Raw genomic sequence first — 24,060 nt, 5'->3', positions numbered from 1 at the left:
TCTGTTAAAGTTTATGGGCTCTGCAATGTAAGCATAATCAAAATTGATCTATTTTTATCTATATGAGATTATATCAGCCATGGGAATCTATTTTTCAGACGTAAAATGTATTTGTCTTCAGTAAAAGGTGCCCACTTGAGCTTAGGGTGTAACAATATTGCCCAGTGTTGCGAAGAGAAGCAGGTACCTCCATTTGGCCACAATAACGACTCAGATTGCATGTGCGGCTGAGGAAATCAATACCAGTACTCTTCTTCCTCCCCATGGGCAGGTTCTGGTGGGTTTGATCATCATCTGCTCTGCTCTAAAGTCCACCACAAGCCACGGGGAGATTCCTGTTGCCCACAGTGAGTCCATTAGTATCACCTAGCATTCACCATAGTCTATATTCGGTTACACCAATAACTTAACCACTGCCAAATGTGCAAGATCTAACCATAGGTGCCCAGCCTGAGGTTTGGAACTGGAGCCCTGGTTTCTCTCTGGTGTGTATGCAGAGGCAAAAATCTCCCAAGTGTTCCTCCTGCTGAGTAGGAGTCATCCAGGAGCTGCTTATTTGGAGCATGCAGGAGAACATGGACATCTGAACTGGGATCACAAGCAAGAGGTTTCATCCATGTAGGATCCAGAGACCAAAACGCTTGTTTATCCCCTGCATGCAAGGTGTGAGCAGGGTTGGCTTTTCCTCAGATGCTTTGCTGGTGACATTGCATGAATTGTAACACCACTAGCCCAGAGAATGAGAGATGAGATAGATCTCTGCAGCCTAAAGAAATTCAGGCTTGCTGCTCCCCAGAACCATCTAAACCCTGACAGGAGTGTGAGAATCATGCTCCCTCTTGCTTCCAGCTGTGATGGATCCAAGGGTTCCGCAACTTCTTCTGTAGAGGGTGTGGGATTCAGTGAACTGGGTGAGCCAGTGATTCCTGCTTTCTGGCTCTCATGTGTGGTAACTTTTATCCCAGTGAATATGGAGATTTTAATACTTGCCCAGAAAGGAAGTCAAATAAAAATTTTCCACTTCCTGGGCAAACGCTCCAGTTGTACTTTCGTGAAAGAAGGATGGGGTACAGTGACTCCTACAAGTAGTGCTCTCCATTCCTACACTGTGTGTGGGCTCCAAAAGACCCTGTTAAACCATAAAACAACCTGAACCTCCAGAGCACAGGGGAAAACTTACATAAGTGATCTGTAAACCATGTCCACACTAGTTTATAACTGCTGTTTAGTTGACTTCCCAAGGGAAAAGGGAAAGGCATGGAGAGGACAGGTCTCTGAGAACGGGTGCTTCATTTGGATTCATGTGCTGAACTACAGTGCAAGGTCTGGAGGGATCCCCCAAGGTCTGCTTGCCTCCTTCTCTGTCCAGCAGACATCTTCCTAATTTTCTCTCCATTTTGTCATCAAAATGGTTTTATTCGTGATTTTCTGTCCTATCATGATACCAGCTCTCATGTGAGCATTAAGCTGTGATTGTCTGAGTGCAAAACAAAATATAACAGCATTACAAGCCTTGTAATGACAATCTATGCCTTAAACTGGCCCCAGATCCTGGCATCTATTGGCAAGGAAAGCACTTCAGATGACACACACCCCAGCCAGCATCCCACGGGTGCCCTGGGGAGGAAAGAGGTGAGACGACCAGCCCCCCATACAGAAGCTATTTATTTTATATTTAGCAATATCATGGCATCCAACACTCCCCTTATAAGGCAAACAAAGGAATGGCATGTGCCTTAGCAACCACATGCTGAAATTGTATTCCGATGCATTGCTTTCTTCCAGCCTCTGCTTGCCTAATGCCATATAGGTCTCAGCTTAATTTTCCCAGGATGTTTTTCCCATTAAATGTTACATTTCCAGGAACTTGCATGCAGCATTTCCCTCTGCTGCTCTGTGCTGTGAGCAGCTTTTCCTCTCTTTATATATTCCAGCCCAAGAGGTCCAGCTCTTGCAGTGATGGATCAGCCAGCCCTTCCTTCTCAAGGGTGGCTTTATGGACCTGTGTCCATAATATTTTTGTGTCCATAATATGGACAATTTGAAATTAGTATAAGAAAAAGTACAAGTGTTTTGGAAAGGGAAGCAGTCTGGAAGTCTGAGGCTTTTTATCTTTGCCTCTGTGCTGTCTCTGCTATTCCAGAAACAGGGCACAAAAGGCTTCCCAGCTAGTGCCTCATGTTTATGGTTGATTTGATGGGATAAAAACAGTTTGGAGGGATGTGTGTGTGTCTGTATGTTTTCAACTTTGAAATTTCAGCTCTTTCCTACCCTGGAAGACTTCATGGGTCTGTCTGCATCTATACAGACTATTTATGTATCTATAATACATATGTATAATTTATGTATGTATACTATGCATCTGTTCATACAATTCAATATATAGTCCATTCCCTTATTCTTGGTTGTCCTTTGGCTGTGGGAAAAGGGATGGCAAATTTGGAGATGTGGAAGAAAAAATCAGAAAGTCTTCAGTCTGTTCCACCCAAGTAAGAGATGAGAACTGGAAAACTTGGGACACTTTGCTCTGTGGAAGACAGAAAGTGGGACACCCCTCAACAAATGTCAGCAGGTGAAGCAGAGCAAATGAATGGGTTTTATTGCTACTTGGAAGTGTACAAACACATCCTTGCTCATGAAAGGGGTTCTTTCTGCCATGACAGAGCCCTTTAGAAGTTGCCTGAGAAGATAAATACCGAACAGCTTAGGAAGCCCAGTGCTTACACAGCCGCAGCTGTGACATCTTCTAGGTTTCCTAAATCTGCTCCACAGCATTTCTGTGGAGAAGCCTACCTGGCAGAGGTCTTTGTGCAAGCAATGAGATGAAGGCTCCTTGGCCACACAGCCAATGTGCAGCTTTGCTGGAAGCCATCCAAATGCTGAGGTCACCTGGTACTCATAAAGAAGAGAAACTCTTTGAAGGCAAAAATGTTGGAAGACTGACTGAAGTGAAAGAGGCAGAAGGACCTCATTCCTGCGTCTACATGAAGGGGCCAGTTCTACAGGGCATGTTATACAGTCATTTACAGTCATAAAGAGGAGGTGGGAAAAGCCATCCTTTATCACAGCAGCAGCAGCGGGTGGAAGCAAGTCTGGACATGAAGCAGTCATAACCAAAATCCTTTCTCCCATCTTCCAGCACACAAGTGAATATTCCTGTATTGTATGTCTTCCATGAGGTCCTAACGTTTCAAATTCTCATCAGTGCCATGAATTGTCAGCTATTTCCACTTCCAGATTTGTTTTACATCCAGAAATTAATACCAGCTCTTCTATGCCCCTCAGGACACGGTAGTGGTAAGTGCTGATACAATCATGCTCAGAGCACAAGCAATGATGCATCCCACTGCGTAGCCAAGCAAAACTTTTCCATACGAGTGCTGTGAATTCACAGCTATTGCTAGCAGTTTTCCATGGAGAGACTTTGTGTATCCCCTTGTAATATAATCTTACCCAGAATGGTTTTGAAAGACTGTGAACTCAATCCTGCCAAAAATAGTCTGTGCAGCCAAAAAAAAATCAACAGGAGATCTTTAGCATTTGAGCTGGCCTCTGAATTGTGTTTTTCACCTTTTCCAAAGGATATGTTTCGTGACATCCATGAAACCCTCATTCAACTTCTAATACTCCCGATTATTCTTAGCGTAGCAGACTGCATTTTAGTTATAACTTCAGGGCTCAGCAAGCAATCAGCTTCACAGGCACAGCAGAACAGACACACCAGCAGGGACTTTCGCCCTAAAAGTGTCTGTGTGCAGGCTGGCAGATGCAGCCTAAGAATGTGTTTGTTTGCATTTGGTTTATGCGGTTTTGGTGACCTTTTGTTAAAATCGTCCAGTGACTTCCAGGAGGCAAGTTACACACTGAAAAGAAACGCAGTCCAATAACCCTAGCATGGGTCCTTCTGCTGAATATCACATTCCTGCTGAATTTCATATCCCTGTGTCCAAGGCAGACATAACTGAGCTTAAGGTTAAAGTAATGTTATCAGTGGACAGGATGGCTGTATGGTATTCCCCCCTTGATCCTATTGAAAATGGCAGCCCAGAAATGGACTGCAGGCAAACTGGGGCACAGTGACCTTCTGGGGCTTCCTATGGGTCCTGTCTCCATTACAGGCTGTTTTAATAGAGGAGGAGTGCCTGCATTTTCCTGTCTGTCCTGCCAAGTCTTAGACAAGCCCAAGGAAATAAAATAAAAGAGCTGTCTCCTGCCGGGTGCCTACACCACATTCTTCAACCTTGCTGCGCTCATCTTACCTCCAGAGAGCAGCACCAATGCCTTGCTGTTACCTCTTTGCACTATAAAAGACTGCGAGTGAAGCAGGGATCTCTCAAAGTGATAAATCCATGCCTATGCTCAGGCGGCTTTGGCAGCATCTCATCATGTAAGCTGTCTGCTACCTTCACCAGAGAAGCCTGACAGAAGTTTGCTTGATCTGTAGGCAAGCCTTTCAGGAAGCACAATTGATGAAACCGAAGCAAGAGTGGCTCAGCCTGAGGAAATAGGACCCTAAGTGCCAGAGGTAACACTGCACCAGTTACCTTTGAGTGATACACTATTAGGATATTAACAGCCTTACGTTCTCAGAACTTGAAGCATGGCTTGTTATTGCTACCATAAATAGGCTTTAGTTTAAGAGACTAAACAGGCTAAAACAGTTGCTGAAACAGGCTGATTTGCTACATTCTGATCCTCTACATTTCTCAAGCAGAGCTTGGTGCAAATTCATGTTCATTTAGCACATCAGTTTTGTGAATGCTTTTGAGATGATTTTTGTCAGGCAGTTCAGGATTCCTAAGCCAAAGATGAGCCTCAGTTTTGGTTCTGGTCATGTCAGACACCACAAGTTGCCTGTCTGTCCATGAATCCCTAATTGAGATACATTGGAAAATATCCAGAGCCTGAAATTTAGAGTATGTCTGAATGGCAAATAAACACACATGCCCAGGGTTTAGAGGCTGACAAATGGTCTGTGGAGAACCTGTAGTATGGAGGGCTATCTTCCAGCAGCGAGTGCTGTTTGGGCTGGTCCACATCCACCCACCTAAAGACCTGCATGCAATTTGCAACTCCATTTTCAGTTTGCCATTTTATCTTTTTATGCCTCAAGCTGCTAAGTAAGCGATGTTTGCTGTGGGAAGGTGTGTGAGTGATTTCCCTTTCACCACAGTGATTACAAAAGCAGGACTTACTATATTCTTTCCACTCTCGTGGTTATGAAAGACCCGCTGATTAAAACTCCTCCGTGGCCAATTAGCCTGCATTATTCTTCTGTCAGGGTGTCCCATGTAGGTATGAAATTCTCCTGGCAGGCCAGAAGGGAGCGTAGAATTCAAAGCTATTAATTGATTTAATGGTCATAAAAGAATATTGTGACACATCTGCTGAAAATCTCAATCAAGCAGGCAGCTACCAGTGATAAATTTCCTAAGGCTGTTACTGTTCTTTGGGGAGTCCAGAGGAGCTGGAAAGCAGCCAGGTCTGAAAGCAGGTAGGAAGGTGATGATGGAGACGGCTCTTCCATCATCAGCCCCGGGAGGGGGAGGGAACAGGCGCATTTGGTCTGACGTCAGTTCCCAAAAAATAGATCCACTTGCAGAGCCAGTGGTGACAAGAGATTTTGCATTTCAGGGGAAAAGTGGACATCTTGAAATGGAGTTTTGTGCCAAAACTGCAACAGAAATACTTACTTCTGAAATTCTGTGCAGAAGAGGATTTTGGGAAGAGGTCGGGAATTTTTGTATAGAAGATTGAAAGTCTCATACGGGAATTTAGCATTGTTTTTGTCATTTGACTTACTGCATTCTTTCAAAGTACATCAGCTGTCACGCAGCACTGCTGCTGGCATTTCATACTACAACAAAACAGCAGACGTGTTTACAGTTTAGATTTTACTTCAGGATCATTATAGGCAGCAGTGGCTTGGCTGGGACTGAAATAAGCATCCTTTCAAGATCAGAGGCCCCCTTTGTTATAGTGAAATGAAATGCTGCTGCTCTGCACTCTGAAAGGAGTGTTAAATGCAAGATAAGAGAGCAAATTAACACATTAAATATTACACCAGTATGTGAAGTTTTTTAAAAAATTACCAAAAAAGGAAATAGTCTTAAACCAAAATGCTGGTATTCCAGAAGTATTTCTAGTCAGGTAAATTTCTGTGCAGTGTCAGTTACTCAGGATATCTTTTGCTTAGTTTTTTTTGCCAAGTGGAAGAGCCCACACACGCTGGGTCTGCCTCTAGTTTTTAAGCTAAAAGAGGGGAGATTCAGGCTGGATGTGAGGGTGATAAAACACTGGCACAGGTTGCCCAGAGAGGTGGTGGATGTGGCATCCCTGGAGACACTGGAATATCCCTGGTGAGGTGCTGGCACAAGCTGCCCAGAGAGCTGTGAATGCTGCTTCCCTGCCAATGTACAAGGCCAGGCTGGATAAGTCTTGGAGCAACCTGGTCTAGTGGAAGGTGTCCCTGCCTGTGGCAGTGGGACTTGAAATAGATGAGCTTTAAGGTTCCTTCCAACCCAAGCCATTGCTGTGATTTAAGGTTAGGCTGGATGTGACTCTGGGCGGGCTGATCTAGTTGAAGATGCCCCTGCTCATTGCAGGGGTTGGACCAGACGACCTTCGAAGGTCCCTTCCAAACCAAACTAACTCTACGATAAGCTGCTGTAGGTGACCAGGACAGACCGTGGGACTGGAACGGTGCGAGATGGAGGAAATGACAGCAGAGGGCGGCGGTGAGGTCACCCCCTTCCTGCCTTCCCTTAGGACGGGCACAGGGCCCCCCTCGAGAGACACGCATTAAGACTGTGGAGCACCGGCAAGAGGCAGGGGCTAGGCAGGGCCTCACTGTTCTTGCCCATCACCCTGCGAGAGGCAGGATGGGAAACCCGCTCCCCTTATCCGGGTGTGACTGAAGCGGCGCTGAGGGGCGACGGAAAGGCACGGCTAGACGGAAAGACGGGCGGGTCCGCGCGTGCGCGGGGCGGGGCGTGCGGTGCGCGCGCGGCGCTCGGTGGCGTCGGTCTCGCGCAGCCATGAGGGGCGGGGCGGCGAGCGGTGGCCGCGGCGGCGTGTGAGGGGGTTCGGCGGGCCGGGCCGGGCCGGGGGGGTCCCTCCCTGCCTTACACCCCCCGGCCCTGCCGGCCTGCTCCGCGGAGCCATGGTGCCGGGAGGCCGTGAGCCGGGGCGGTGGCGGAGAGCCCGGCCCCTTTCGGCGCCGGGGGAGGCGGGTGCGGGGCGGCGGCTGCCGTGGCCGTCGTGGTGCCGGGTGCGGGGCCCGCGCCGCCATCTCCTCCGCCTTCTGCCACTGCTGCTGCTCCTGCCCGCCGGCGCTGAGGGCCAGGCCGGCCCCAGCTCCGGCCCACACAGCGCAGGGGCAGGGCCCCCGGACTGGCCCCCTGCCGGCCCCGGGCCCAGCCTCAGTCTCTACCTGAGCGAGGAGGAGGTGCGCCGGCTGATCGGTGAGTGCGGGCCGGGGCTGCGCCGGGCCCGCCGGAGGGGCACACGGCGGTCTGTGGGGCTGGGGGAGTGGTGTCTGTGTGACTGAGAAGCTGTTGGGGATCTGGGCGCTCTAAAGGAGGTGAATGAGGGGGTATCTCTGGGTTTGGAGCGGCAGTGGAGGGTTCAGGAAATGTGTGTGGGGTTGTCTGTTGGACTCGGGTGGGAATCAGCGGGAGCAGAGGACTGGGCTGTGGGGGTCCAGGAAGCGATGGGCATGTCTGTGGGACTGCTGTGAGGTCTGTGGGACTGCTGTGAGGTCTGGGGGTGCAGGGGAGGATGGAGGAGGGCTGAGAGCAGGGATGAAGGAGCTGGATCTCAGGAGAGGATGGAAGCGTGATGGGACTGGTGTGGGGTTGGGTGAATCTGGGGATCAGTGTGCTGTTCTATAGGACTGTGGGAGCAGGGGCCATGGGGAGAATGGAGCGATCTGAGGAACTCGGGGACAGGGTCTCTGCTGCCTCGTGTCTGTGTGGCTGGAGGAAGAAAAGAATACTGGGCTTTACCCTAATGGTGAGGGGTTTCTGGGGTTCAGGGGACTGAGGCTGGTACCCCATGGGAGTAGGGTAAGCTCTGGAAGAGGAGGTTAGTTCAGGCCTGTGATTTAGCGAGGCAAGTGACATTCAGAGGGCAGAGAGGAGACCTGGCAATAATTGTGTGTGTGTGTGAAAGGAATCTGAATTTCTAGGCAGGCTGACAATTGTGTGAGTACTTGGAGACAGTTCCTGAAGTCCCCCATCTGGCCTGCTGTGGAGGGCTTTTGCAGTAGTTTTGTGCTTGGAAAGTCTCTGATTTAAGCAAAGATTTGTTTTCTGTAGGTTTTAGCTTGCTTAAGCTCTTGTTTAGAGTTGGTGGCTGGGGTCTCAGAACAAATATGTTGGTATCCCTAGTGACTTGTGTTTCAGCAAGTGTCCTGTATCTCTGTAAGCCGAAAAAAAGAGCAGTGGAAGAACTTATTTACATAAAATGGACAAAATAAGACCATGGTTGGTTAATTTGAACTCTCTAAGCATGGAGCTGACTGAAGTCAGGGGACCCAGGGACTGCATAACAGTGTAAATATTTCTCCCTTATGGTTTGCTCTGGTGATTAGCTTTCTGTTGCTATCATTTTTACATTGTATGTGCTTGCTGCCAGATGCTCTGTTGCAGATAGAGGATAAAAATGTCAGAATTGCTGTTTAGCTGAGTTTCTAAACAAGTAGTTAATCTTGGAAATACTCAGTGGTGAGGTTTGAGCTCCCCTGAGTCTAGTGCCAGAACTCTTATTAGCTGGATTTGCCCAGGCTTCCATGGACAACTAGCACAAGTATTCATCTTTAAGCATCAACTGGGGAGAGAAAAGCTGCTGTTACTGTTTTTTAGGTTAAATTGCATCCCAAAAGCTCTCTTATAGGTGTCTATTGCTTATGAGTCCAAAACCACTTGTTACTCAAGCTGTCTGTAGCTGATTTATACCAGTCACATCAAGAAACTGACACGTAATGATCTGTTCTGCTTCTGCAACCCAAAGGCTTTGGTAAACTGGAGTCTAATGGGGAGATAAACTGTCACTTTTTTCAGTTAGTGGGATTCAGATTGCTAGAAATCTGTTGCAGTGTAAACTATCAGGATCTACCTTGTGTTGTTGGCACCAGCAGATTTAATTTTAGGGATATCCTTTACACCTGCTAACTGTTGTAGGTAGGGTGAGGTTTGAGGCATCTAGAGGCATAGGCAATCAAATCTCTGGTGACTTTATGCATTCCTCTGGCAGAAGGAAGTCCAAAAGGATAGACAGGTTTGTTCCAGTTCTTCACACTTCTGAAAACAAGCCAAGCTATTTCAGAACATTCAGTTTTGCAGCATGTGTATTGTGTTTACATACAATCAAGTTTATGGTTTGAGTGCTCATATGGGTGTGCATGAACTTTCAAAGAGCAGGGAGGTGTTTCAGCTTCTGTAACTTTGAGAAAAGCCATGGTTTAGTGGATGCTAGAACAGTCCTTCATAGCTCATAGGAAAATGATGTTGCTTGTGAAGTGAACTTCAGGGAAGATGCTAATACAAGCCTAGAATCTAGTTTTGTCACCTTTTGTTTCTAAACAAACTCTGTCTTTGCTACTGTCTTGCTGTGGTTGAACAGAAAATTCTGAAGACTTTCTGAAGTGCTCATAACCCCAAATGTTCTGTGGAAATACTACAGCCTGTGGTGTGTTTTCATGCTTAATATCATCTGTGATCTTTAGATCACAAATTTGATTTGGAACAAATGTAAGCACACAACCGTGTGTCTTTTGAATCAGCCACAGAGAGTGATGCAGTGCATCCTCCATGCAAAGCTGGAGCATCTGCAGGGTCTGGTGTAAAGTCTGTGGGGCCATACCCATGCATGGTCTTACCACCAGCGAGGCTGAACCAGCTCAGTGGAGCATTGCCACGCTTCTGCTCTCCTCAAAACCAGAGTTCGGTGTCGTACGGAACCATGGTCTATGTTTTTAATTAGGATGTGGCTCTTGTAAATGAAATATTGACTTGCTTAAGATTATTTGTGGGTGCTGTTCTTTCTGTGGTATGGAGACAGGACAGATACTATGATTTATAGTGCAAACTGCCCGCTACTTTCATGCATGCTGTGCCAGGTTTCCACCGTTAGGCTATGTGATTCTGACCATGTGTCTGCCTTAAGAGGAATTGTTTTGAAATCTTCAGAACTTCACAGAGAAGAAAACTAGAGAAAACTGGCTTGTCTTGTGCGAGACTGATTTTTTTATTTTGAAAAGCTGCAGTGTTCCCATGGTATGAAAGCAGGGCTTGCTATATGGCAGGCAGATGGTGTCTCTGTCAGAAACATCTCTTCCCGTTCCCATGGAAAACATTCGCAGCCATCCAAACTATAAGCCTTTGTGAGGGAAAAAAAAAAAGAAACTGGTTTTCACATGTTTGAATGTGTCAGATTCAACTTGCACCAGCCAGGATTCAACAATAGATGGGATAAAGGTACAAAGAGGAGTTAGTCCAGAAGACTTGGTTGAGGCGACTTTAGTGATGGCAGTGGGGGCTAGAGGTGTGTGAGAGCAGCATTGAGGTAAGGGGTGATGGAGAGTCAGGAACGAGGAAGAGAAGTGCTGCTTGCTGTCAAGAGACATCCAGAGCACCACAGCCCTTTTTAGGGGTCTCTGTGAACTCTCTTGGCACTGTGAGCTGCAGCTTTTTGTAGATGGTTCATGGAGAATCTTTTTTGGGCTTTTGCATAAACCTAACGAAAGTAATATTAGTTTTATGGAGTATCTAACTGTATAGGTATGGTAACACCATTTGATCGGGTTACTTCTTCCCCTGTGATGCTAAATACAGAGGGCAGTTGGTGTGAAACTAGTGATGAGTTGCTCAGTAGCAGGTCTGTACTTGATTTAGTGACTTTCATTCAGATTATCTTGTGAAATCCGAATGTGGTGTCTGTCTACTATTGAAATGCTCGATTGATCTGGCTTTCACAGGATCCTGTGATATAAAGGCACATGTATCCCTGCTTTGCAGATAATGAACTGAGGTTTAGAGAATAAGGTAAAAAATATCCATTAATATTAGGTAGGTAGCTTTAATAATTAAGGATTTGATCTGGTCTGTTTAAAGTACATAGCATTATTTAGCACTTAATGCATTCATAGTCTATCTCTTAGACCTTCGGCTTTGAGTTCCTGGTGGTTCTGCAGCTCAGCCTCACAGACCTTGCATTATACCCTCTGAGTACAAGGACCAGAATCAGTAGCTGCCTGTGAAAACTTGGCTGAAGCCATTTTTCTTGCATTGCAGGCAGTTCTTTTGCAGCATTCATTAGGTGGTACCTCATGGTGCACAGCAGCAATGAGATGTTTAAGCAGCAAGGACAGTCCTTTTTGTTCTTGCGGATTTTGGGGGTTCCTAATGGTTCACAGCAGCAATGAGATGCTTAAGCAGCAAGGACAGTCCTTTTTGTTCTTGCAGATTTTGGGTTTTTTTGGTGGACCTCATACCTTTCAATTGTGAAATTGGTCTTGTGGATAGCCCTCCTCAGCACATGGCTCCAGTTCTTTTTAGAGACAGGTATAGCTTAAACACTGAATAAGACTTTAGTCCCATGGGGTAAAAAACAGTATGTTACCATGTAACTGAGGGCTATCAGAATACATTAGTGGGGAGGAGGGGCCTAAATTAGAGTTGCAGGAGAATTGTGAAGTCCAGAAGTCCTACAATGCTTGCTTTGAGTTTGCAAACCTAGTAATTTTTGGTCTAGTTTCTTCTGAGTAATCATACTGAATGCCATCTTCTGTTGGTTTTATATTTGCACTTACTTAATTACAGGGTTAAATTAATTTAACACTTATGTGACTTCCTTCCATGTTCTAGAATTTCATTGAAGCCAGCGTGCAGCTTACTAAAATGAGTTGTCTGGTTGAAAGATGCAAAGTTAATGAGGATCTATTATAGTAGAGGGTGGTTGTTTGTGTTTTAAATTGCACTGCTGACTCACAGAGTGGTTGAGGTTGGTAGGGACCTCTGGAGCTCATCTGGTCCAACGCCCTGCTCAGGCAGGGACACCTAGGGCTGCTTGTCCAGCACTGTGTCCAGAAGCCTTTTGAACATCACCAGGGATGGAGACTCCACTACCCACCTCTGTGGGCAGCCTGTGTCAGTGCTTGGTCATCCTCACAGTCTGTGAGTTTTTCCTGATGTTCAGACAGACTCTCCTATGTTTCAGTTTGTGCCCATTGCCTCTGATCTTGTCATTGAGTACCACTGAGAAGAGCATGGCTCAATCCTCTGTGAATACACCTTCAGGTGTTTTACATACATTAATGAGATCTCCCTGAGCCTTCTCCTGGCTGAACAGCTCCAGCTCTTTCGGCCTCTTTGTAGGAGAGATGCTCCAATCCCTTTAGTCATCTGTGTGGTCCTTTGCTGGCTTCTCTTCAGTAGTTCCATGTCTCTTGTATTTGGGATCCCAGCACTGAACCCCACATGGCTTCACCAGAACTGAACAGAGCCTTATTACAGGCCAAATGCAGTTTTGTATGTATTAGATGGAGACTAAACATCTACTTACTGCAGCAGTTGATCTTAAATAACACGTCTTAATTTTATATTGTGAAACGGCTTTCTCAGTATCACTATTTTGGGGTTCACAGCAAAAGTGCCTAATTGTGCTTGCACTGAGTTTATAGTGACTGGACATTCTCTTGCTCCTTTATCTGTTGCCTGGTTAGTTGTCCCTGTTATGAAAGGGAGCTGAAAATCAGTGTGCTGGGATGAGCTGGATGTCCAAAATGTTGAAGTATTTTTTTTTCTTCTGATTCTTGAAATGTGTCAGGGCCTTGTTAAAAACCTACTCATGCCTGCCTGTGAAAGCATTACAGCCTAGAGCACCAACAGGGAGCTAGTGCTGTGCTCTGAGTTTTGTTAATAGCATCCAAGATAAATTTCCATGTGAGATGGGTAGATTATGGCTGCTTGTACAGGTGCCTCTTTAAGATGGAAAAAATACAGTTCAGAGCCTCTGTGTAGTTGCAGGAGTATGAGTAAGACATTGGCTGAAGGTGAGATGTTTGAGTACTCGAAGGTCTTGAAGCAAGTGTCTGTGGTACATGACCGACAGTTCAGAATCTGATTCTGCTGTCTACATGTTTGTAAGTCTTAATTTTCTAGCTTTTAAGTGCTTCTCCCTGAAGAATGGTAACTTCTTGCATGGTGTATGCAAAAATAAGTAATATAGGCTGTGGTCCACTTGCCTGTCTTTGCAGCAGTGCAGAAACCTGCTTCATTTACCATTTGAAAGGGACTTAAAAATAAAGACTACTGTAAGTGCACACTGCTGGATGGGAAGAAAGCTTCTGATGTTGACAGATGCTGTGCACTATAACTAATCTGTATCGCTGCTGATGTATTTTGCTATACTCCACTTAATTGTGTTATTTTTAGGGTAAATATTTTAGTACCTTGCCCTGTAAAGCTTTTTAACCTAATGATAGTCTGTGAGTGGTGCTTACTAGATGGGCTTTTCAGTGTTGCAGGTAAATGGCACTTATGTCTGTTTTGGAGAAATGGAGGGATTAAGTCTGGTAGGGTATTTAGAGGGTGCATGCAGCAACATCTGGCTGCTTGCAAGCTGCAGCAGGTTGTGACAAGTTACTTGTATCCTGGAGTAAGCAAATCTCTTTGTTTTGGAGCCTTTCAGTGCACGGGGATACTTGTCTCTCTTATTTACTGAGTACCACTGTTCATGTCAGTATTTTGAGGTTCATGTGAGACCAAGCTGCATTTAGGGTTCCTGTGCCCTTTTCATTCTGTTACCTCACTTGAAATTTGAGAAGTTCAAATAGCAAAGTGCATATAGGTGTTGCTTTGGAGATGCATATATACAGTCATGTAAACCCACTGCAATATTTGTAATGCTTGCAAACTGGCAGGAGAGTATGATTCTAGGAGTTGGAAATGGCCTGTGAAGGCTGTCAGAAGTGACGCTAGTGGGGGCAGCTTCTAGCCTGGGTTAGGATTGCTTTGAAATAATTTATTCTGTGTGACTGCTACTGAAAGGGAAATCCGGGAAATACCAAAGTCCTCGTGCATGTTGAGATGAGTGGTTGATTTCTGCACCCTGCTTTATCACATCAGCTGATGTGTTGGGATTTCAAAATACCAGGGGCTCCATCTGAATTCTTCTTGGAGAAAGCAGTTTGTTTCTGCAGATTGGCTATTGAGGAGGGACTGCACAGGCAGCAGACAGCTTGGAGAGGAAGCAGTCATTTCAGCTTCCAATAGGCCAAGGTCTGTCTAGTGATAAATGTGTGTGGCTCTTGTAACATTTCTGTATCAGGGACTTCGAAGAAATCTGACCTCTGAGACTGAAGGCTGGTCTGATGTGGGGCAAGGAGGGAGGGGATATGCCAAAGCTTCATTCTTCACTGCTGTGATTTTACACCTGTGTTCTGTTTGGCAGCATCTTCTTTATCACTGTTGATTGTTTGGTATCTTTGAATACATTCTCTCCTTCTCCCTCCAGTGCATGGATGGAATGGGAACAAGAGAGAGGAAATGGAGGCAAAGAACTCTGCATGCATGAGAAAAGCCAGCAAGAAGGGCTTGCAGTACTGGGAGGAAGACAGGGACTGAAACTGCTTCTTAACACCACTTGGGCAGCAGGAAATGCAAGAGATCAGACTCATGCTCGCAGAATGAAAAATCCCAGGGTAGCATTTTCCTGAGAGCGGGAAATGTTTTTTCTCCTCCCCTTCTGCTGTTCAGAGTTGTGTTTGGATACTGGAAAAGCTAAATAACTGAGACTAATTCCAAATATATCTTGGTTCACAGTTGTTCTGGTGGAATGGGATTGCTTGATGAGTATTTCTTTCCTGGGGTTATCCAGACTGAGATATAACTGAGGCTTGTATTTTACTTGCAGTGGGTCTTTACTTAGAGACTATTCCTGTGGTGACTCAGTGTGCAGTGTTAAAATGGTACTGTGAAAACTGGGTGTGTGTAAAGGGTGAAGCGCATTTAATGAGTTGTGCCTGATGAATTGATTCCCCCCCCTGTTTTTCACCCACCTCTGAATGGCAGCAGCACCAGCAGCTTCCATGCAAGAATGAATACTAACACTCTCTGAAAACGCCTTGTGGTGGTACAAAGGGTGCAGTGGTAGAGGCTTCAAATCCATTATTTCGCTTCCATCTCTGCCTTTGTCCTTCTTTCAAGTGGATAACTTGCATATTTGCACTGACTGCTTTGGAGAGCTGGGAGTAGAAGCAACAGCATGAAACTAATGTGATGCTTTAGAATTCTGCTGCTAGTTATGGAGTGTTGAATAGCCATAATTAAATTAACCAGTGTATTGATTTCACCATGCTGTTTGGGAAAGATCAGAGCAGTAACATGAGCGTTGGAGCTGCTGCTTAGCAGGCCTGAAAAGCTGCAGCCACTCAGAATACGTAATGCCAATGATACCAGCGAGGCTGATGTGGTTGGTTATTCTCTCAAAACTCCTTTGGCCTTTATGAAGTTAGCTGATGGCCTTGCAGAGTAATTCCTAATAAAACCAGTACAAAGCGCCATGGCTTTCCTGAGTGTAGAGCTTGCCACAGAAACAAACAGATATGGTTTAGTTCATGTGGAACTTGCGTTTATCGTTAATTAATGTCACTGTGATGGAAAGCTTTCAAAGTGTCTCAATGGTATGTTATCCGTTCAGCAGTCACAGAATCGTAGAACACCAGGTTGGAAGGGGACCTCGATCATCATGGCAAAAGCATGGTCTACGCAAGCTGGGCTGGCACCCTGTCCAGCTGAACGTTTAGTGTCCAGTGCTGTGGAATTCACTGCTTCCTTAGAGGCATTTTTACCAATGGCTCATTGTTCTCACTGAAAATTCTTCCTTTTGTGTCCAACTTGGAATCTTTCCAGGATTAACTTCTGCCCATTACCCCACATCTTTTCCATGTGACTTCTTGTAGAAAGGGAGTCTTCATCTTCTTTGTAGCTACCCTTTAAATACTGGAGCATGGTGATAAGGTCTTCCGTGAGCCTTATTTTCTCAAGGCTAAACAAAACCAGTTCTCTCAGCATGACTTGCCCAGCCTTTGCTCATCTCTGTGGCCCTTCTCTGGACCCTCTCCAGCCTGTCCACATCTTTTTTGCATAGTGGGGACCAAAACTGAACGCAGTATTCCAGGTGTGGCCTGACAAGCACTGAATGGGAAAATGACTCCATTATCTCTACTGGGATGCCCTTGTTGATGTTTCCCAGCATCCTGTTGGCTTTCTTTGCCACAGCTGCACAGTGTTCACTCATACTGATCTTGATGTCCACCAGGCCCCCCAGATCCCGTTCTGCAGAGCTGCTCCCCAGCCAGGCAGATCCCAGCCTGCTTTGTAAGGTTCTTGTTAGCCTGCTCTTCCTGTCTATCCAGGTCTTCCTGTAGAGTGTCTGTCCCTTCCAAAGTGCCTGTTTCCCCACTCAGTTTGCTCTTATCATCAAACTTCATCAGAGTACACTTGATCCCATCATCAGAATCACTTAGGAAGACATTGAACAGTGTTGTGCCCAATATTGATCCCTGGAGGACCTCTTAAGTTCACATACCAGCTCTTCCTTCACTGGTGGTGGGTCTGTGTTTGCATCAACCTGGCTTTTTGTTCCTAAGGCCTGGGGCTCAACAGTGCTGGTAAAGAGAGAGGAGAAGAAAGTGTCGAGAACCTCTGCCTTTTCAGTGTTTTTGGTGGCCAGTATTTTCCTTCTATTTCTGCTTGTTGTTCATGTACCTGAAGAACTCTTTCTTGTAACTTTTGACATCTCTGGTCAATTTCAATTTGAGCTGAGATTGTGCTTTTTTAACTGCATCTTGGCACACCCTGACACTGCTGTTGTAGTTCTCAATGGTTATTTGTCTGCTTTTCCATCTCTGGTATGCTTTCCTTTTTGATTCTGAGCAGACTCAAACACTTGCAGTTAAGCCAGGGGGGTCTCCTGCTTCACCCATTTACCTTACTTTTAAAGAATGAACAGTGTTTCTCCTTCCAAGAGAATGTGCTTGAAACATCTCCCACCACTTGCTAACTCCTTTATCCTCCATGGAATATCTTTCAGCTGAGCTCTGAGTGAGCTGAAGTTTGCTCTTCTAAAATCAAAACCCTTTTTACTAACCTTCAGCACACTCAGCTGGATCCCAGACTCCACAGGGTTGTGATCACTGCAGCTGAGGCTATCACTAACTGAGGCACTAGAGAGCAGGTTTTCTTGGTTTATGAGTAGCAAGTCCAGCAGTCCCTCAATTCCTGGTTTGCCCATCTAACGTTTGTCTGAGGAAACAGTCCTCCATGCATTCCAAGATCTTGATAGATGACGCCTGAGACACGTGAGCTGCTGTATTGTTCTTCCAACAAATGTCTGGGCAGTTGAAGTCACTCAGAAGAACCACATTCTGTTGACTTGAAGCTTACTTAACTGACGCAAATACTGCTTCGTTGGCCTTCTTGTCTTGGTTTGGAGGTCAGTAGCAGATGCCTACTATAAGGTCCTCTTGGAGATGACCCCTCTGATCTTGAGCCAGAGGCATTTGATAGGGCTTCTAAAAGCCCCTGTAGGTTGACTTGCATACGTTCAAGTTTCTCCATAACATAAAGTGCAGGTAACTGATGCTGTTGTACCTTATGCTGTTGCCTACAGGGCTGACTGAATGAACATGTGGGTGCAGTGCTGTAACTTAAAAAAAACCAAAACAAACATAAAGTGGCACAACTTCTGTGGGTAGATGACATTAAAATATTGCGAATGCATGTTATTCACAAGTCCAGATGATGTCTGATGTATCTTTGTTAGATGATTAGGTTTTGGCTGGGAAAATAACAGCAGTTCAGTTCAAGAGCATGTGATCTGAAGTGATTTAATTTCAGGGTGTGTACTCTTGGGCATCTGCAGTTGACATGAATGGGACCATTCTTTTTATTTTCTAGTCTCAGTGTTTACTTTCATTCTAATTCAAAAGGAGCATCAAACTTCATGTTACAATAATTGAGACGTTTGCCATTACTGAGAAGTTAAGTTTTTATTTCATAAATATGCCTATTGTGTGAGCTAAGAATAAAGTTGCTTAATTGCTCAAAGCTCATTTTATTTTTTTATATTATAGACTTCCCTTTCAGTCACCTCCAACCCTGTATCTGTACCATTCCTATTCCCATCTATCCCATTTCTCCATGCCTGTTGTGTAGGTCACCGACATTAGGAAGAAATTCTTCCCTGTGAGGGTGCTGAGGTGCTGTGGCTGCCCCATCCCTGGCAGTGCTCAGGGCCAGGCTGGATGGGGCTTGGAGCAGCCTGGTCTAGTGGAAGGTGTCCCAGCCCATGGCAGGGGATTGGAACTGGATGAGCTTTAAAGTCTCTTCCAACCCAAACCAGTCTGTGATTCTGTAGTCAGTCATCTTTTCCAGAGAGTCTGGGATGTAAGACTTTTAAAAGCAAGTATTTCAGCCTGAATTCCTGACTAACACCTATAACTGGCAGACTGTAGCATTGTGGAAAACTTAAGTAGAAAAGCAAGTAGAAAACTATATAACCTGTTACTTACTCTATTAAAGGAAAGTTCACTTTTTTCATTGTATATGCTAAATATATATATACAAGGATATTGGAAGTGTGTGTATGTATATTCAGATCTTAGTATTATATTTCCAATAGTTTGCTTTTTCTAAATGAAATTGATCCATGTGGGTCAGTTTGTATTTGATTTCCTCTTTTATTTTTTTTTTTTTAAGTTGTAGTTTCAGTCCTGTGTAGCTGATTGTTGAAGTGAACTGATTAAATACATTCAAACTAAGAAGGCTTGCTTTGGAAAAATTTTTACTCTGAAAAAAAGAAAAATTTCAGTAGTTCAGAGCTGATTTTTTTAATTCTTCTGCCCCATTTTCTTGTACTCAGGCTAATGGTATGAAAATAGTAGAATTTTTCCAGTAAACCTGTTGCTAAAAAAAAGGAAAGCTGAGGATTTAGTCAGTGTTTTGCACTTAGGGTGAGCTTTCAATGAAAGGAAAATGGAAGGAGAAGAAAAATTGTATCCTTCTTCAACAAGGTGAATTGTCCATTGCTAGGAGAATCCTGTGTGTTTATGGGCTGGGACACACAGACTTGGGGAGTGGATGGTGGTGAAGGGATGTTGAAGCTTGAGGTTCATGCTCCTTCATGTGGATGTTCACCAGGGAGTGGAAATTTCTGGTCTGGCCAGAGAGCTAACCTGGATGAGCTGCTCAGGAGTGGGGACATGGTTATCTAGAGCATGTAAGCCTCTGAACAACTAGAATATTTATATAAAAGATAGTAACTTGTTTAACTGTATAACTCAGTTGATTTCATTGTGAGTCAGGAGCAGGAGCGGCTTCTGCATGAGAACTGTAGGGGTTTGATGTCACACTGCAAGAGATTTTTCAGCTGCTTCAGAAGAAACTCTTTCAAATTAGACTAGCATACTAAGAAGACAGGCACTAATTTCATTCACTTCTGTATGCTGGCAGGAATCTACCACAGGGTTTGATAAGCAGCTGGGAGAGCTGATTATGCCAACTAGTGTTACCAGTCTGTTCTTCATGAAATACTACTTTTTGCCTTAAGAACATTAGCTCTAGTCTAACAGCAATCTCATTTAACTCTTACATTGCATGTTTGTTTTCTGTCTCTTGATTATAGGCAAAGTCTGCCAGAATAATGTTATGATAGCTTGAAACAAGTAAGTAATGAAGTAGAACCCCAGGTAACAGACTCCTGAACACTGTTGTTGTCCTTAATAAGGATGTGTTATTACTAGTGCATGTTGTAGGATAGATTTGCTTTGTAAGAATAAAATCTAGTTCTTCACATGCTGATAGAGGAAAGTTTCTTTTGTATAGTGTGCTTAAAATGAGAGGAAAAAAATAGTTGAAGCTAGGCTGCATTTGCCCAAGGACATTTGCAAAGAGGTGTTTTGTTAGGCAGCTAGACTGAAATGATTCAATTTTGTCATGAACACAAGGGCTGCCCAGCATCCTTTGCATTTGGGAATGAAAATTGGCCTCTCCCCTTCCTTTCTGAGCTTCTTCAGATGTTTTGTTATGTTAAACAGTGCAAAGAATGACAGACTTTCTCTGTGGTGCTGCTTAAATTTACCTTTTTGTTTGTGTTCAAGTTTAATTTATTCTTTCAGGTTTGCGCTCAAGACTGGGAGGTACAAAGATGTGAAAGCTAATGAGATTTAGGGGTTGCCTGGGTAAAAGGGTGGTGGTTTTGCCTGGAAATCGGAGCAGCGCATTGGTTTTGCTGTTTTCACATGGGTTGGTGTAGGTTAGTCAATTCCAAGTAATGAGAAACCAGATCCTTTAGCATTGTGCCTTGTCTGCACATAGTGCATAGATTGTTTAAGGAGGCTTGCCAAAGCAGAACTACAGCTGATGTTTTAAAACTGTTTCTTTAATGTGTTTTCCAAGCTTTATTTTGTTTCAAGGTTTGTTTGTGCTTTCCTCTCCTCCCTATCTTGCTGGTGGATGTATTTTTGCATTTGCCATTTATTATTGAGTAGAAAAATGTACAAATCGGACAAGAAAAGTTTAACCTTTTTTTTTTTTAGATACTGTCTCAGGCTGATTATATTCAGCACATAAGGCTTCACCTGCATCTTTTTCTATTCAAGATCTTGAGTAGTTGTCCCTGGGATTACTCTGGTCTGTTGATTCACGCATCCAGTCTCTAGGGTTCTCCCTCTTAGCCACGTCCCAGTATCTGTGGTTACATACTCTTGGGTTTTGATTAAGTTTCAGGACACTAATGAGCCAGCAGTGGTTAACAGCAACCAGAGTGAAGAGGAATATCTTGGCTGCATTTCTGTATCTTGTGGAAAACAAGGTGGATTAAATAAAGTTCTGGAATAAGAGAAAGCTTATCACTTTGCAGTGCTCTATGCTCAGTTTTTGCACTAAACAGGAGGAACTGTTTCTCTCAAGCTAAGCTTTGTTTAAATGCAGCTTGTCTACACAGTTCAGTTGTTACCTTTTTTTTTTACTTAAAAGCCCACAACCCTTTCATGATTCTCTGTATTCTTGGAATAACTTCAGGATACCTTAATTGAACTCTATTTCCTCTGCATGGATTATGCTTGGAGCATGCACCTGTGTCTGGTTTGCCTAATTGTTCTCTTAGCATGTCACTATATTGCTGAGCCAGAATAGCATTTCAGTGGCAGCAAAGGAGGAAGAGCAGTATGACACAAGACAAAATAGTACTGATTACAAATACATTATGGTTTTGTCCTGAGGATATAGATCTGGGATTAATTTTACAGCTGCGGGGAAGTGAGTTAACTTGTAGTGCTTATTTTATCACTAATTGCTAATAGTACCCAGGGCAAGCTTTAGAGTTGTACCCTGTGTTCTTACATTCTTTGTGACCTTGGAATATGTGCCGCAAAAGGTAACAGCAGCTTTGGTATTTTTAATATCAGATTATGTGTCTTAATTAGAAAAATGCACCTTAGTGCTCTGTAATAAATAGTTTTGTGGGTCTTTCAATTCTGTAGGTTTATTAAAATGTCCAGAAAGGGAAAGGTACTTGGTGTACAAATGGACATTCCTTCTCTCACTATGTTTTGTGTTATGATCTAATTACCTTGAAGTTAATTCCATAGTACTTATGTGTCTCAAGAAATGTGCTATTCCAGGAAGAATTACCTGCAGTTAACAAGCTGATGATCCAAAGCAGTTTGTTTTGAGTGTAGGCGGTTGTAGATAAGACCAAAATTGGGCCTGTGATTCCCAGAAGCAGACAGGGCTACATTCAGGAGAGTCTGTAATGACTCTTTTGGAAGATTGTATGAAAAGTTATGTTTCTTTCCTTCCCATTCCAACTTTTACCTGTTCATTAGGCTGCAGCATCTCTGAAATTGTTGAATTGTAAGAATTCGAAGCACTTTTGTTAATGCTGACCTGCATGAGCATTCATCTCCAAACTTGCAATTGAATTTATAAACTTGAGGAAGTAGTTGCTTAAACATTCAAATATAAGTGGAGTTGGTGGTACTGAGAGTTGCTTCTACCAGTGTGTTACTTCTGGTTCTTCCCTGTCTTACTCTTCTTTCTCATTACAGGTCTTGATGCAGAGTTGTCTTATGTGAGGAATGATGTGGTTAATCATTATGCATTGTCATTCAATCTCTTAATACCCAGCGAGACCAACAATCTTCACTTCAGCTGGCATGCGAAATCTAAGGTAAGCAGACATAACATCTGTGTTGGAGTGCTTGATACATGATCTGTGTTGCTTAGGGAATACCCACTGTTGTAATGTAATGGCTTTTTTCTTTGCAAAAATTATACTAGGGGAAAAAGAATTATTTCTATGGTTGCAGGCAGTAAGTTAGAGAATATGTATCCGAACTGTTCCTTTCTTGGTTTATAAATGTTAACCACTTCTTTTGAAGTATTTTCTACTTCTTGCTTCTGGCAGACCATATATGTATATATCCAAGCTACTGGCTGTGGAATCTCTTCCAGGGGCTCATTGAACACACAGAAGGAGCATCCATGAACTGAAGCCTCTGGAAATCAAATGCAGAGCAATTGCATTTTAGAGATTTCTAGAAACCTATGTTTGGAGTCAAGAATCTATAAAACTAGCATCTAGTATGTTATCACCAGGCCTTGATTAAATGGAAAGGGATTTTTATTTCACTTAATCACTATGGCTAGAGTGTGCAGCAATAACTGTGATAAAGATTATGTATGCTCTTACATTTTGAAGGATTTCCAGTTACTTAACGATTTTTTTTCTTTTTCTGAAATGATTTGTTTAGTCTCTGCCGGATGGTGGGTTTTTTTTGTTTTGTTTGTTTTAAAGATAGTTTTTTAATTTCAAGAATAATTATGACTATGTAGCGTTTCTTTTTACTACTATAGATATTTCTTACATGTTTTCTGTTTCCCAATTGTTGCTACAGGTTGAGTATAAACTGGGATTTCAGGTAGATAATCCCATGGCGATGGCCATGCCCCAGGCCAACATTTCTCTCCAAGGAGAAGTTCCTCGCACCCTTTCAGGTAAACCCGTAACACCCCAGAAGTGCACAGCTAGTGCTGATACTAATGATGCTTTCAGGTGGTACTTAATTTCTTTCCAAATGTGTGTAGTCTTGTGTAAGAGTAATTTTCCTCTGTTAAACATATGTTTACATGCTTCTGCAACAATTCTGATATTGCTAAAAGGGTATTGCTAAATAGATTGAAACTATTAATCTGGGAGTAATATTTTTTCACCCTTGTTCAGTGGAGGATAGATATTTTCCTATGTATACATACACACACAAGGCAAGGTTCCTGTTCTCTTTCAATAATAATTAACATGTGCATGAATTTTAAAATCCACACCTTTTAATTTCTCTAGCCTATAGAGATGGCATTTCAAGGTGTGTGGGAGTTGTTAATATATTGAAGTGTTTTTGGTAAGTTTAAAACTGAGAAAACTATTTTGAATATATGCTAGCTCTTCCGTAGATTTTATACTATAGACACTAGCATTGGTTTCGGGAAATGTGCAAATTATCATTACTGAAGCTTGTTCAGGTATGGTTTCTCACTGTCTTGTGCTCTGTTAGATACTCAAGGGGCAATAAAATATATATATATATGTAGATGCTTTGGTTGCGTACCACTACTTTATGAAAGCAGACACTGGGGAATTAGGCTTATTGTGTTTGCTCTGTTGGCATAAATAATACTGGCCTATAAACTAGAAAATAAAAAGTGCCATATTAGTTTAAGCTTTGATTCCAGTCAGATTTGCAGAGACCAGAATATTTAAGCTTACTGGTGGTGGAAAAAACGCTAACCTTCATAGCACTTGAAAAAGCAACAGGGAAAATTAAATCTTCTGGTTTTCTGTAGTAATGGAGGTTTCTTGTGACAGCACTTGAACTCCAGAGCTAATGGATGGCTAATGGTCATTTATCCACAAATACAATTTTAGTAATCAGTAAATGTTTAATGCAATTTGCATAAATTAATTACAAATCTGTGCCCTTTCCTGCTTTAATAGTTG

The 24,060-nt window shown here is 43.6% G+C and overlaps 2 protein-coding genes across 3 annotated transcripts in view; one reads left to right on the top strand and one right to left on the bottom strand.

The window, feature by feature from the left end:
- CFAP410 (cilia and flagella associated protein 410) overlaps positions 1–7,164 on the bottom strand; it is a 120,761-nt gene extending 113,597 nt beyond the window's left edge. The window contains exon 1 of the mRNA XM_061465221.1: positions 7,091–7,164. Within this exon, the coding sequence (XP_061321205.1) occupies positions 7,091–7,164 (74 nt within the window). The remainder of the gene's footprint in view (positions 1–7,090) is intronic.
- RYK (receptor like tyrosine kinase) overlaps positions 7,163–24,060 on the top strand; it is a 58,496-nt gene continuing 41,598 nt past the window's right edge. For both annotated transcript variants that reach the window (XM_061465220.1, XM_061465219.1), the window contains exons 1-3: positions 7,163–7,463; positions 22,115–22,236; positions 22,964–23,063. In XM_061465220.1, coding sequence (XP_061321204.1) covers positions 7,163–7,463; positions 22,115–22,236; positions 22,964–23,063 — 523 coding nt within the window. The remainder of the gene's footprint in view (positions 7,464–22,114; positions 22,237–22,963; positions 23,064–24,060) is intronic.

The sequence above is a fragment of the Pezoporus flaviventris genome, unplaced genomic scaffold (assembly GCF_033815535.1).
Source record: "Pezoporus flaviventris isolate CSIRO_AGI_PZ_B2104156 unplaced genomic scaffold, CSIRO_AGI_Pfla_v1 ptg000040l, whole genome shotgun sequence".
NCBI classification, from domain to species: domain Eukaryota; kingdom Metazoa; phylum Chordata; class Aves; order Psittaciformes; family Psittacidae; genus Pezoporus; species Pezoporus flaviventris.
This window is presented reverse-complemented; position numbering and strand designations above follow the sequence as displayed.